The sequence below is a fragment of the Perissodus microlepis genome, chromosome 8 (genome assembly GCF_051167445.1).
Source record: "Perissodus microlepis isolate ML-2025 ecotype Zambia chromosome 8, ASM5116744v1, whole genome shotgun sequence".
Lineage (NCBI taxonomy): Eukaryota > Metazoa > Chordata > Actinopteri > Cichliformes > Cichlidae > Perissodus > Perissodus microlepis.
Window position 1 is genome coordinate 11,030,558 of NC_140468.1, and position 15,198 is coordinate 11,045,755.

A 15,198-nucleotide genomic window follows, 5' to 3' on the forward strand; every position below is an offset into this window, starting at 1 on the left:
CTTAGAAATTAATTTTAAAAAAGTAATTTATTTATTCATGAATTAATAAAAATACCTAAACAGAATGAAAAATACATTTTTATTTCAGTGATATAATACTTGCTGTCTTTTAATAATGCAATTACTGCGTGAATTGCAACATGTAGGCGTACCCCATCTCACCGTGACGCAGTCACGCATTGAAAGAGCCACGACACTGCCTTCCCACTGCACAAAACAGAAGAGCTACCAGCCGGTGTGTCTATAAAAGACAAGCATCATCGACTTGGAAAGAGAGATTTGACCACGCTCGGCTTTCTTCTGGTACTGTCTGACTTTCTTTTATTTTTCCTTTCTCTTTTTGAATTTTTAAAAAAAATAATTTAGGGATGGAAATTTGGCATCCGGAAGTTGTTCATGTTCCTCTGCTATCCGGTATTACATAAAGGAAACAAAGCACCTGTGTCTCTGCAGCAATTTAGATGCGTTTTAAGGGGGGACGAGATAAGATAAGGAACCTGTGTTAATTCATACTGAATCGCTGATAAGCATCACATTTAACCACTCGATCATTTTAAACTACAGATCGCTGCAGCGCATGTCTCAGGGCCACGATACAGGTTTGTATAATCCGGGATTGTTTTGGAGAACTGAGATATAAATATAACTATACATAATCTGAAAGAACTCTTAATTACCCATCTTTATTTAGCCTGCTGGGGCTGGTGGGTGTATCCCGGAGGCAGCTCCCACGGCAGCCTATCATGGCTCACCTAAAAGGAGCTTTAATGCTGTCTGCGGCACATCAGCAGGGACACGTGCGGTGTCATTACGTTAAACCTTCCAATTTACAGTGTTTATTCACTGCTGTACATGCTAAAGCTGCTGTCTACACTCTTGTTAGTTTAATCATATTGACTTAGGTAATAATAGATTTCCCTCAGAAGGTGGCTTATAGCATTCCAGAGTTATTGCAATAACATTATCTAGTTTGTCTTCTTAGTAATAGAGCTAGGGATATAATAAATAAGGAGATATTTGTCCGTGATAAGATATTAAAGAGGTTTACAATAGATATTAAACTACAAGCTAACTCACAAAGAACTGCAACTCTCAATAAGCAAATTAAATGATGGTTGTTCCAACAAAGAGTATTGTTTAGGTTACTTCTTGTATATTATTTTTATAGTTAAGTTGGTGTATTTGTAACACTGTTTTCTGCTGAATTTTATTTTCGTAGGTATTTTGATAAACTAAAATTACACGTGTAGTTTTAGTTAACTGTAATAAAACAAAAAAAACAACAACAACAACAACTTTCCAGCGAAAAGACAAAAGCCCTAATGAACAATGATGTGAGACACGTCAGAGTGATTTGTTTTACCATGTATTTCTCACCTATATTCAAGAAAGCCTATTTTCATGAACAGTGGAAAAGTCTAGAACAGCTGCCATACTGCTTTGGGATTACTTTTTTGTTAACCTGCCTTTAGTATGGGAGTGTTTTACATTCAACACATTGTGCTGGTTTTGAAAGGGAAGCATGGTTCAGCAGGCCTGTAAAGCCTATGCAGTCTGTGGAATTTCACATTGCAGTATATCAGCTTATTAAAGCTCCAACTCTGATGCTGCATTTTATTTTGAAACAATCTCAGGCATGAAGTTACAGTAGCCTTTTTGTAACTATTCAAATTTTGCTTATTTACTTAAAACCTTTGAAATGTTTAAATGTAACTTCATTATTATATATTAGAAATTTTCACGTTTACGCAGTCCTAAAAGTAGAGAGGGAAAGACGAGGAGGGAAGAAATAAAACTACAGAGAAGATTCTTGGATGTAGTAAAGAATGACATGCAGATGTTTGATGTGACAGAAAAAGACTCAAAGATAAGGATGAGATAGACTCTTAAAGGGAGCAGCCAAAAGAAGAAGAAGAGTTGTTTTTCAAGAGAACTTCTTGAGACTTCTTAAAAGTTCTACTTTGGATTTTGGCTGCCTTTGGTCTGTTCTCTGTCAAGATGGCAATCCCTACCTGCTTCAGTAAAATTGAGAACCGGGCTATGGGGAGGCCAATTCATGACTAATAGTGTTCCACTGTGTGTTTTTTCTAAAAAATGAAGCTGTTGACAATCGGGTGCTTTCTAGATGGTATTAGATGGTGGCTGAAAATGTGACAGTATTTTTCTGCATTCACAAGTTCTGCCGAGATCCCCAAAACCACTGGCTGATATGATGCCTAAAACCATGACAGATCCTCCACAGTTTTACGGATGACCTGCAAACCATAGCAATAGCTCTTTGGGTGTCTTATCAATACCATTTTGTGCATGTCAAGCTGTTACATTGTTATTTTTTGTAAATTTTTGTAGATTTAACTAAAAATGGGAACAAATTATGATTTTTTTCTTTTCCTGACATGCTGCTGGTAATAAAGTGTGGAAAGATATTTTCAAAAATTGGTTCTTTGTTACGTGTAGATGCAACAGACACAAAGGTTCATCCTTTTAGTTAGGTGCCATATGCTTGAGCGATTCATAGATCAGTGTTAAGTTGCTTAACGAGCAAGAAAACATTTCTTTGAGAAGGGCTAGTTACAGTATCCAAAGAAAGCATGAAGTACGTCAAGACCACGTTAAAAATTACAAGTCTGACTGCTTTCCCACAGTTTTTTACTAGGTCGTGGTTTCACTTGACTACCCCAAAACATTTACTTTAACTTTATTCTTTACCAATGCCTTCTTAGAACAACTTGCTTAAGGTTTTGTTTTGCTGCCATCAAACTGTTCCTTTTATGCATTAACAGGCTCTTTCAATTAGACAACAGCATCTGCATGACTGCTGACGCTGCACCAATCCTCTGCTGATCTCCCCTTACTCATGAACAAGACCCCGAAGTCCTTCCACTGAAAAGAAAATTACACTAACACTAAATGAATAAAGATCTTTTTTCCCACAAATTTGTGGAATTAGCTATTTTTAGCTACCTTATGGAGTTTTTATGTCGTGTTTTATTTAAATCCCCATATTTTGTTGAAAGATACCATAATCATTTTATTTAGAAAAACCAAATCTATTTCTTAATGAATAACAATAAAACTTTCTTAAAATCTGCAGTAAACTTCTTGAATGCACTTCTGTACGCCATTGTATCCATAGCACAGTGAAATGTTAAGGACTTTTATTATGAAAGGACAAAATGGGCTGAAACTAAAGTTGTTTTGGGTGAATCTGAAATTCCAGGCAGGGGAAAGGTGTGGGGAGGGTCATTATTTGGACTTTGGCTGTTGTGCTGTCAATTGTTCTTGACCTGTAAGTGAGTAGTTTTTTCTGCTTTTATTGATTTTAAATGTTTACACATGTGCCTTACATTGAGTTAATTAATAGATGTACTTGTTGTATTGAATTTATGTAGGAAAACAAATTAATGAGCAGTTAGATTCTATCCTCGACCTTGTTATCGTGCAAAGCTCACTGCAAACAAAAAATGCATATTATGCTTACTATATCATATTATATTAGCATTTAAGATACTGTTTCTCAGCGTAGTGAGTAATGGGTGAAATTCCATCTCATATTTTTGGATATTTGTGTTAATTCTAGTTGAGGCCCTTTCACCTGGCAGTGATAACTACAGTTAATTTGGATAGCATTGTTTGACAGAAATGGTGATTAAATCTTTATTTTATCTTATTAGTTATATTTTTACTGTAGAAAATTATGACATTTCGTCTATCTGTGATTATCTGAGGCTGAGAGAAGACCAAGGCCATGTAAAAACATTATTATTAAGCAGTATCCCTTTAACCAAAAGTAATTTTAACCTTAGCTAGCAAACAGCAGTTAGCTAATTAGCTAGCTAGCTGGCTAGTTCACGTGACTAGCCTCATTCCACTTTGCCAATATAATACAAACGTGTCATTAAAATCTACCACCATTATATATTTAAACTCAGTTGATTCAATACTGTACATAAGGTAAAAAATCCTGGTGTTTTTATTTGATATTACGTGGGATCTTTTTTGTTCTGATATACCTCAGAGACAATTGTTGCTCTTTTAGCATATTACAACTAGTGCAGTTGGTTTTAAAATTTAGTTACTTTAATTTAATTATCTCATAAAGTTCTTCATATCTAGTGGTGGGGAAAAAATGGAAAGATGTGATCATTTTGCATGTTTGTGATTAAAAATGAAGGCCACGTAACAAACACGTATGTTTCAAACACATCCTTACAAAATATGTTGTAATGCTGTATATTAAATTGCCCTAAAATATATAAAATGATGAATAGCAGTAATGTGTAACAGACACGACAATTTAGCAGTAATATTTACCCAAAAAATGAGAGAAAACTAAAACAGACAAAAAAATAGTACAAACATGGTACAAAAGCACTCCAAAAATACCACAGAAAGACTGAGAATCTTCCCAGCTACTGCCTGTTTTATAGTTAAGGTCTCTATTTAGAATTAAAGCATATCTGTAAACTTTGGCATAACACGGTGTAATTGGGATGTTGGATTACCAATATGCACTGGCCCCTGTGAATAAGTAATCTATTTCCTATCTCAACTCAACTGAAGCTGTCTGCTCATTTCTCCTTAAAACAAATATCAAAGTACACTTTGTTTGACACTCCCAAACAGACTCAGGTGAGTTAGCCAACTAACCAATGTAACTGTAATTAATCTTGACGTTTGTATGGGGTTTTAAAAGGAATATTCATCTGAATTAAAAACAACATTCACAACTTGTTTAAAGTTACTTGACTTGGAGTATATTCGCAGTAGTTATAAATTCAATTCAGTTTTATTTATATAGTATCAGATCACAAAAACGGTCACTTCAAAACCCCAACCCTTAGACAATCCCCTCTGTCAGCAAGCACTTGAAGCAGAGATGGTTCAGGATCACCTGATCCATAAGTTTTAAGATCTATGTTTTAAGTCTGGTCTTAAAAGTAGAGAGGGTGTCTCTCTCCCAAATCCAATCCGGAAGTTGGTTCCAGATTAGAGGGGCCTGATAGCTGAAGGTTCTCCTATTAATCAATGGTAGAATCTTGAGAATTTTTGCATGTTGATGGTAGGGCTGCCACGATTAGTCGACTAGTCACGATTACATCGACTATCAAAATCGTTGACGACTAATTTAATAGTCGATACGTTGTTTGAAGCTTTGTAAGATCCTAAAAGACGCAGGAATAAGTAGTAGTAGTAGTAATTAATTTGCTAGGAGAAGAGAGAGAGCGTGTCTAAATTTCAGCAGTTTTACTTTGTCTGCCTTTCTACATTTTTGAAAAGAAACCTGGAGTTGGTCTCATTTCTTTGAGTGATATGTCACAAGATGTCCTAGCTTTATCCAAAACTGTTTTTTCAGAAAGAGAAATACAACAATTCTCCTTGCTGTATAAAGGTCTTCTAAACAAGTGCAACACTATTTCCTCTCCAGCTTCCAAGTTATCTGCTTTAAGACGCGCATTTGTGAGTTAAGTACGAGTTAAGATTTGTAGCTTTATTTGTCAGAAAAGCCACAGTATACAGTGTTGTACACAGTGAGGATTTAACTCTAGTAGCAAAGCAATTGACTTCTGTGGGAGTAAAATTTAGTTAGCTCTTCTGGATTGTCTTGGCAGAATATACCATTGGAGGAATTACTGCCTTAAACTTAGTTACTGTGCTTTCAAAAGGACATCAGCTGTAATGAAATCTGTTCCCCAGTGCTGTGTAATACATAATAGTAAATTTAAATGTCATCAAAAAGTGGTCCGATGCAGAAGGATTCTGAGGAAAACCTGTTAAATTATCAGTTTGTTGTCAGGACAAGATCAAAAGTATAATTAAAAAGATGAGTCATTTTGAGAGAAGCCAGTTGGGTCTAATGGATTATCAAGGCTGTTGTTTTCAGTGTCTACAATGATGTTAAAATCACCAAAGCTAATTAATTTATTTGAACCGACCATTAATAACATTATAAAGTCGAAGAAATTGGATAGAAGCTTTGAGTAAGTGCCAGATGGACGATAAACAGCAACAATCCACAAACCATAAAATGTTCACAGTCATTGTTATTGTGGTTGTGAGTATTTTATGGATAACTGTTAAGGTCAACCTTTCAACGGCTTCTGCAAAGGCCTGAGATGCATTAAGTCATTTTTCGCTCACAATCTGAAATTTGTATAACTACATTACTGAGTGAGGTAATACTTATTTTGAAACATGTATTCCTTGGGGTTGCATCAGGAAGGCTGTCCAGTATAAAAACGCTGCCAAATCAAACTGTTGCAACATGTTTTATATCTTGAAAGTCCCATGTAAGAGGCCTGTGGAATGACCTTCAGGTAGATTCAAACCCAGGCTGTCTGTTTAACCCAGTGAGCTAAACCAGCGCTCATCTGCCAAGTTTTGTTAAGGACTTATTCTTTCTCTCTGTGGCTTAAGAACTTGACTGGGAATGCTCCTAGGAAAGTTTCATTGAGGGGTTTCAGGGCGAGCACCCAATATGCTCTCTCAATGTTGGGCACTAAAGAGGCGCTCCAATCCTGTTGTCAATAACAATTCCACAGAAAGTCAATGACGTCATCTTATTTTGTTGTGAATGCCCTTCCCTATGAGTCATTTTAACTTCTGTTTATACCAACTCTGACAAACGTCTTCATGGGAATGAATTTCAGTCATTGCCATTATCATTTTCTCCACAGTCTTTAATTCTTAGGTATATTTTATTTATAGGTTCAATTATACAGTTTAGGTGCTGTTTGGAATGTTGTTTTTTTCCTGTTACACATTTTTGTTTGCCCGTTGTATCTCCAATTTGAAAATGTTTCAGATATGTACAACTGTTGTTTGTGCTTAAACTTGCAGACGTGTCACACAGCATAAAAACAAATGAAGGGAATGTTTCTCCAGCTGAGCCGTGCGATCCATACCGCACCTGCTCTCCGTTATGGCATCCATTCTGGGACGCGCCCCGTCTCAACTGCTGCCTCCAAAAAGAGGGTTGAGCGCTCGTTGACTTCTGAGGAAATCTACGCTCGTGAAGGCAAGCATGGAGCTCACAACTACCATCCCCTTCCTGTGGCCCTGGAGAGAGGAGAAGGTACGTTTGGCATATGACTATTAAAATTAATACAATACAGAACTGTGCAAAAGTATTGAGCCACCCCTCGTTACTTTATATCTTGATACAATTATGAGCTTAGAAGTCAATATTTGGTATGACCACCTTTACTCTTTAACACAGCCTCTCTTAGTTAAGCTTTCTTATCATTTCTTGGCATAGTCGTCAAGAATAGTTCTCCAGGCTTCTTGAAGGACATTCAAAGCTGTTCTTTGGCTGTTGGCTGTCTTTTGTTCTGTTCTCTGTCAAGATGATCCCACACTGCTTCAACAGTGTTGAGGTCTGTTCTTTCTATCCAAGTGTGGTGTTACTACATTGGCAGTGTATTTGAGGTCTTTGGAAATTGTATTGTTGTTGCAAAAGTACAATTTTATGCCTGTCAGACTATCTTTTAAATTGTTCATTGTTTCAACTAAAGAAATGGGAACACATATATTTATGCAACAGACTTCTACTAACAAAGTGCCTCGACATACAATTTAAAGTTGTCTGTTATGTGTAGACATAAAACCGGTTCATTCCTTGAGTTTAGGTGTGGTCCAGGACTTCTCCACAGTGATCTATGACTATTAAAGCTAACACTATAATTAATATAACAGGTTTGTGGTTTCACTGTAGTTTTCCTGGAGAACTTGCTTTTCTTCTTGACCATTATTACTTCTTTCAGCTTCTCTCTTTAGGCGTCTACATGGCAGATCACCTGCCTCCATCTTACTCTATGCCATCCATAAACTTTCTCTGCAATCATCCACTTTTCCTCTTGCCTGATAGCTCCATCTTTAAGGTCATTTGCCCACTCTTCCTCCTCTGCACACGTCCAAACCATATCAACCTTGCTTCTCTAACTTTGTCTCCAAACCACTTAACCCTGATATGTCCATCTGTTTTTTTCCCTTCCTCGCAGGCATCTATGTGTGGGATGTGGGGGGCAACCGGTACTTTGACTTCCTCAGTGCATACAGTGCTGTAAACCAGGGCCACTGCCATCCCAAGATCATAGCTGCACTCACTTCCCAAGCATCTAAGCTCACCTTGACTTCCAGAGCGTTCTATAATGATGTGCTGGGAGCCTATGCGGAGTATATCACCAACATGTTTGGCTATGATAAAGTTTTGCCAATGAATACAGGTAACATCTAATCCTGATTGCACTAGCTATCTTTGAAGGTCATTGTGAGTAGATTTGTTGACTCTAATATTTTGTAATGCAACAGGTGTTGAGGGTGGTGAGACTGCCTGCAAGCTCGCACGCAAGTGGGCCTACAATGTAAAGGGGATTCCCAAAAACAAGGCAAAAATCATTTTTGCAGGTAAGTTGGTATTTTTTCTTTTCATTGAAATTGACTTCACTTTTCGTGAGTGTGTCCATTTTTTTTCACCTTACACATCATTCTGTAAGAAATAGACCAAACGTTACTTTAATAAGGTAAGATGACCCATTTCTTGACTTGGCAGGCACAATAACCTCCACTATTACGGGATTAGGAGACCAGTGAGCTAAACCAAGCAAGTTACTTCTTAGAAATTGTATCTTTCAGATGTTCTTTGTTCAAAAAAATATGATCCCCCTCCCCCCCAAACAACAATAATATGGTAAACACACCATCTTCTTTACTCTTCTTGATTAGAGGGAAACTTCTGGGGCCGCACCATGGCAGCCATCTCCAGCTCCACTGATCCCAGTAGCTACGAAGGTTTCGGCCCCTATATGCCAGGATTTGAACTGGTCCCATTCAACGACATACCTGCACTAGAGGTACAGGTTTTCATGCACAAGATTTTCCGTACAGTGGGATAGATTTGAGTTTCATGCTAAGTGGATAATATAGTCTATGAGACTCTGACCATCTGTGTACATATAGGGTAGAAATTACACATTGAATTTAGCTATTTTTGTGAATGCAGACCTTTTTTTAACATAACAGGTGAATAACTGACTGAAGTACTGTTTATTTATTGACAGAATTATCGTATACTTGTCTTTTTTTTTCTTTTTTTTTGTCCGCCTCTCCAGAAAGCCCTTCAAGACCAAAATGTTGCAGCTTTCATGATGGAACCCATCCAAGGGGAAGCTGGTGTGGTGGTGCCCGACCAGGGCTACCTGACTAAAGTCAGGGAACTTTGCACAAAATACAATGTAAGTCCTGCGCAGAAAGGAAAATAAGTGTTGCAATTACCTACAGGTTGATATGGAAACAAATGTTTCCCTTCAAACTGAACTAGAGTCTAGTGTTTGTTATAAAAACAAGTATATTTCGCATATTTCCTGAAGCTTGCTTCATGCTGTTTTATGGTTTCAAGCATATGAATGTCGACATCAAAGAGCGGGTATTTAGTAGAGGTAGTTAATTCTTAGGTGGTTGATAAAAGCTGAAAGAGAAGTGTTCTGACTTTTCTGGAAACAGCTGTGTAACGACTTAGTGGTCTGTTTATGTACCAATAGCATAAATAAAGGCATGTCAACAAAATCTTTAATCAATCTTTGGTTTTTCTAAGTTTGACAACAAGATGTCCATTTTCATTCCATGCTTTTTTCAGGTGTTGTGGATTGCTGATGAGGTGCAGACAGGCTTGGCACGTACTGGCCGACGGCTGGCTGTGGACCACGAAGACGTTCGTCCGGATATGGTCATTCTAGGCAAAGCTCTTTCTGGAGGAGTTTACCCAGTAAGCATTTTACTTTGGTTCAATCACGCTTCGTTACACGTTATGAATACTCGGAGTTCAAGATTTGTGAGACAAAGTAGACTCAGAACTTTTCACCTTTGCTTAACCTGATCTGTTTTTGTCTGCACTAGGTATCTGCTGTACTGTGTGATGATGAGATAATGCTGACCATCAAACCTGGTGAGCACGGCTCCACATTTGGAGGTAACCCGGTGGGCTGTCGGGTAGCTATTGCTGCGCTAGAGGTCAGTGTTAAAATGCACTTTACGTTCACTTATTAGCATACGTAAAAAAGTCAGCAAAAGTTTTTTTCCTTATGGAGTAAACAGATTAAATAAAATTAACATAAAATTTAAAATGCATAATAAAGTTGACAGTAGCAGAAGAATAATCAACCTGTTTGTTTTCCACTCTTGCTGCTCTTATTTGTAGGTGATGGAGGAGGAGAAGCTGGCAGATAATGCCCAGAGGATGGGGGAAAAGCTACGGGCTCAGCTGAACAAGCTGCCCAAAGACATAGTGACAACAGTGAGAGGAAAAGGCCTCCTCAATGCAGTCGTCATCAAAGAGACCAAAGGTATAGTAGTGATCGTTTCTTGATAGCTAACATGAAATATTTTAGTCAGTGAAATCAGATTACAAAGCTAATCGACGGTCGTCTACTTTTATTATCAGATTATCAAGGCTTGAGTGTTGCCATCATGTTTTAATGCAGTGGTTCTCAAACTGTGGTACGTGTACTTGGGCTCTCTCTGGTGGTACGTGGGGATCTTTTTTTAAAGATTAAATAACATAGCATTGTGGAGGTTCCAGAGGCTCTTCTGGGAGCCAGAGTAGGCCAGGAAATGTCTCCCTGAGCGTGAGTCCTCTATGTAGAGCAGCCAGGGAAATGAGCCCGCCAGCGCTCTGTAGCAGCCGCGACTGCTGCTACAGAGCGCTGGCGGGCTCGTTTCCCTGGGTCTTAAAACTGCAAAGGCGGCATGGTGCTGTCACGCCCTTTCTCAGTGATGCCGCGGTGCCTCGATCCCAGCCAGCATCGATGAGTCAGAGACTCCCAGAAGAATCGGTGCTGGATGCCGAAGCTCCTGGTAGCCAGGAGAATGCGATCTGCTTCTTCTGCAAGTGAGTAGTAATCATTCGCAGCCAGCAGCGGGGAGTTGGTGAGGCCAGCTCGTACCTGTAACTGTCGGAGGAAGACGTGAGTCTGGAGAGCACACCGTTCCTAGCAAGGACAGCGTGCTCTCCATGAGCTCGAGAGCGGTACCTTCACCCAGGCCCGAGAGAGAGAGGAGTTTCTCTGCATCGGAGCGGGAGTAGTGTCGCAGCAGCAGCGCCTTGAGAGCAGTGTATTTCCCTTGGGTGGTTGGATCCCAGAGGAGGGTCATCACACAGCGGGTGGACAGCGGATCCAGTGAGGCCACCACATGATAGTATTTCGTGTCATCGGCTAAAATGCCACAAAGAGCAAACTGAGATTCGACATGCAGGAACCATGTAGGAGGGTTGTGAAGCCAAAAATCCGGCAGCTTATTTGCCACAGCAAAAATTAAAACGTACAGCTCTGCTATCACTTCCGACATAAATGAAGACAGAAAACTAAACAGCAGTGGCGTTTGTAGGGTTACTGAAGTTGGGCTAGCTGGTATATAATGATGTGCTGGGTGGTGGCTAGCTACACAGCTATGTTAGCATAATATAAACACAGTGAAGCTAGAGGATGAACGCTAAGTTTTTTCCACTCGATAAAAGTTAATGTGAGAGTTCCTGATGGTAGGGACAAATGTAATCGCATGACAGGATGCTGTAAACAGACCAAACTTCAATCAGGAGAAAACCTGCAATATAAGGTTAGTCATTAATATACTGCTGCATGGGCTGGGCTGTAGTTACATCATAATGCTTTAAAATGAACAGTGATCATAAAAACTGAGAGAGGCCGATGGTGATCACTGACTTTGACATGACAGTTAAAATAACATTTATATAAGAAATAAAATTGTCTGTGTAAACTGTATGTGGTGTTAAATACTGTATGTGGTGTTAAATAATACTATTGTACTTTAATGTTGGTCATAAGGGTGGTACTTCAAGAGCCATATATTTTATGGTGGTACTCATTGTGAAAAGTTTTAGAACCACTGTTTTAATGAGTATAAACGATATATTAGTGTAACTTATATTAAAACAATTTCCCCCAGACTACGATGCGTGGAGAGTGTGCTTGCGTCTTCGTGACAATGGTCTGCTGGCAAAACCCACCCACGGTGACATCATCCGTCTGGCTCCTCCCCTCATCATCAAAGAAGACGAGCTAGAGGAATGCATTGATATCATCCAAAGAACCATCATGTCTTTCTAAATAACTGAACATCACACTGACATCCTTCAGGCTACTAATTTGCATCAGCTTAAGTTGTGGTCGGTCAAGTAGCTAGTTTTTTTCTTTTTTCCAGAATCACTATATTCCGGGCTGGGCATTGCTGTAGAAATACAGTATAAAAGTCCTGTGTATTTAGTGTTTGCGTCATTGAGGACACTGACACTGAACAGACAAACTAGACAGCCTCAGGAAAGAGTGCAATTGTTAGAACAGTGTTTGTAGTAATATTTGCTTTTAGACTGTCGGTAAATGGAGTAAAGGAGTAAAAGGTCAAAAGTTACAAAAGATTTTAGTTTTAATAAGCCTTCACAAGGCTGAATGAACACTATCTTGTGTAAGTGAACAACAAATTTATTAGTCTGCTGTTACTCATTTTCTTTAATTAGACTAAAGACATAATTGCTGTTTTTATTCCATAAAAGGAGCTTTAGAAGTCAATACATTTATAAAAGTTTTAAATCTCACATCCTTAAAAGCACATTTTTAAAAATCAAAAACAAAAGCTAAATTATTAACAAGGATACAAATGATTGTGCATTGCTGGAAGAAACGATCCCACATGATTGTAATAATTTACACTTCATACTGAAGGATTTGGTATTTTGATTTATATGACATCATATTGTTTAAGGACTGCTGAATCTTTGGAAGGCTTATGCTGCTAGCTTTGTTTGGCATGGAGTTAAGAGTTTACTGTATTCATGTTTTACATTTCTACAGTATGTATAAATTGTCATCTTACAATGTTACCTTTATGTTGTTGCATCTGTTTCGCTCTAAATAAATTATTCAACTCAAATTATTTATCTCTTTTCCGTTGTCTCTTGCTCTTTGCTTGCACCAGTTATGCAGCACGTCAGGAAGTGAGGTCGAGGACTTATTCAGATGACTTTGCTGATTACAATCTGGAAGATATCCCATGTAAAAAGAACCTTATCTGGGTTGTACTCACTTTGTAACTTAGGAAATTCGAAATGGGACAAAGTTCTGGGTCACAATACACAACAGGGGTATTGGGGCATATCAAAGTTTGTTCTTTGTAAAGGACAAAGTTTAACCAAGGAAAAATATCCAGATTACTCTTTTTTATGGATCAGATCCACAAACATGCATCTAATGACTTGTATAAGCTTGGCTAATTTAGCATGTCACAAAAATGTTGCATTGCATTAAAATATTTGCAATGACCACAGATGTGACACTAGAGGGTGCCGTGCTCTTTTTAAAATGAAACGGGATCCAAAAACCTATCCAAGGCAAACACGCTGTAGGGAGACAATTCGAGCCCTACTGACAGAGTAAGGTATGCACCCTCTGCTTAACACTGTCAGACAAACCACAGATTGGATGATCCCTCTTTTAGCACAAACAATCCTTCAGACTAGCGCTACGCTGGGATTTCCACATATTTGCAGATCTATTCTGACTTATTATTTGGAAGTGGTCAGTGTCAGATTCCAGTATATCAGCTTTATTTTTCTTGAGCAGAAGCCAGCACATTTTTAATCATGTGACAATTCAGACGAGGAGAACTGGCTTTTTAAATATGACTTTTCATGAAGCAGTGGCGCATCTTATGCTCTGAGGTGGGCAGATGTGGAGTTGTAAGTCAGGAGGGATAGGAGTGCGAGATAAACGCTACACTGAAACAAATATTTAAAATTTCAGGATGTGACGGTTACTTTTAATCACCTCTGACAACACAGTAGTCTCACAGCAAGAATCTCTGGTGAACTGACTGAAGTAAAAGTCACATGAATTCCTGTCCCTGCCACACACACTCACAAACAGAAAACAACAGTAAAACCAAGAGAAACGAAAAGACTACATATACTGTAAGTCACTGTGTGATCAAATAACTTTATGCTTACAGTGTCAGCATATCCCAGTGGTACATACATCCCAAACTCTCTAACAATAAAACATAATCCCATCGCTAGTTCTACTCCACTTTTCCCCCGGTGTTTCTCTGCACTGGGGCCTGATCCACTGCTTGAGAACCACAAACATAGCCTAAAACTTCAGCCATATGACCTTCAGGCAGTGCGAATTTATTAGTGTAATTACTGTGGAATAAACACATTAGTCTTCAGTAATTACCCTTTTTAAAATGGATGTTATTTCAAACCCTTTATTTAGAAAAAAATATGCAGTAGACATCAGGTGTTGCTTTGAGACAAATACATAAAAGCATAATGAATGCACTTAGAAATCAATAAAGTCCACAAGGTTTAGTTCAATGCGTTGCACATGTGATGGAATACTAATGGCCAGCTTCTCTTCAGAGGCTTTGTATTGAGTGCTTTTTTTGTCAACAATCATTCTTCCAAGGAAAGCTTGAATTATGTTTTGTGGGAATGCATGGCTTGCAAAAGAGCTGGACAAATTCTCAAGTGGAAACTGCAGACTAGCCACAGTCCGATCTGCAGAGCAAAGAGTCACAGTGTCAGATAGCATGTTTCCTAATCAAACCCACAACTATTTTCTGACTTTTTCCTGAGGTTTAACCACATCTGGTCTCCAGCAGTCTCTGAGTCGCTGCCATCGGAGCAGGTTTTGTTTTGTCATTGATGGGAAACATTAGGTGGAGGTCTGGAGGTTCACACACAGGACTTTTTGAGACATTTAAATGTGTTTCAAGCAAGATTTCTGATAAGCATCAAAAATTTCTGCAGATTCAAAAAAACATCACAATTACCTTTTGAAACAACTTCAGGAAGGCAGATATATCTCAACTACGCTACTGAGGCTAATTAGTTTTTAGACTTTTTTCAAATTATAATTTAGGTCATCATCTAATGATGAAGTCTTTGTTTGTATCAACTGTTAAAACAGCTGGTATATCTCAGGAGACAAATGTAAACAGGACTACAATCTAAGATAGATTATTATTTCGCATGAAGGAGGTCAGAGAAATGACAGGAGAAAAAAAAAAGTGCAGTTTGCTTGTAAAATATGACTGGAATCCAGTTTGGCAGGAGAAATAAGGGTTATCACTGGGTGACACTGAGAAATGTGCAGACTTTGATCCCACACTCTACTGAGACCTGCATCC

General features: G+C 38.5%; 1 protein-coding gene across 2 annotated transcripts; it reads left to right on the top strand.

Moving 5' to 3' along the window:
- Window positions 1–169: 169 nt before the first annotated feature.
- oat (ornithine aminotransferase) lies at window positions 170–12,945 on the top strand. Of its 2 annotated transcripts, none has more exons than XM_084937474.1 (10): window positions 170–303; window positions 6,841–7,075; window positions 8,001–8,225; window positions 8,311–8,406; window positions 8,725–8,852; window positions 9,111–9,233; window positions 9,635–9,763; window positions 9,895–10,008; window positions 10,196–10,340; window positions 11,962–12,945. In XM_084937474.1, exons 2-10 carry the CDS (start codon window positions 6,865–6,867, stop codon window positions 12,120–12,122), a joined length of 1,332 nt encoding a protein of 443 aa, XP_084793600.1. In that variant the 5' UTR covers window positions 170–303; window positions 6,841–6,864; the 3' UTR covers window positions 12,123–12,945. The 2 variants fall into 2 exon arrangements, with proteins under 2 accessions (XP_084793600.1, XP_084793601.1); XM_084937475.1 differs by lacking the exon at window positions 170–303 and adding an exon at window positions 423–599.
- The last annotated feature ends 2,253 nt before the right edge of the window (window positions 12,946–15,198 follow it).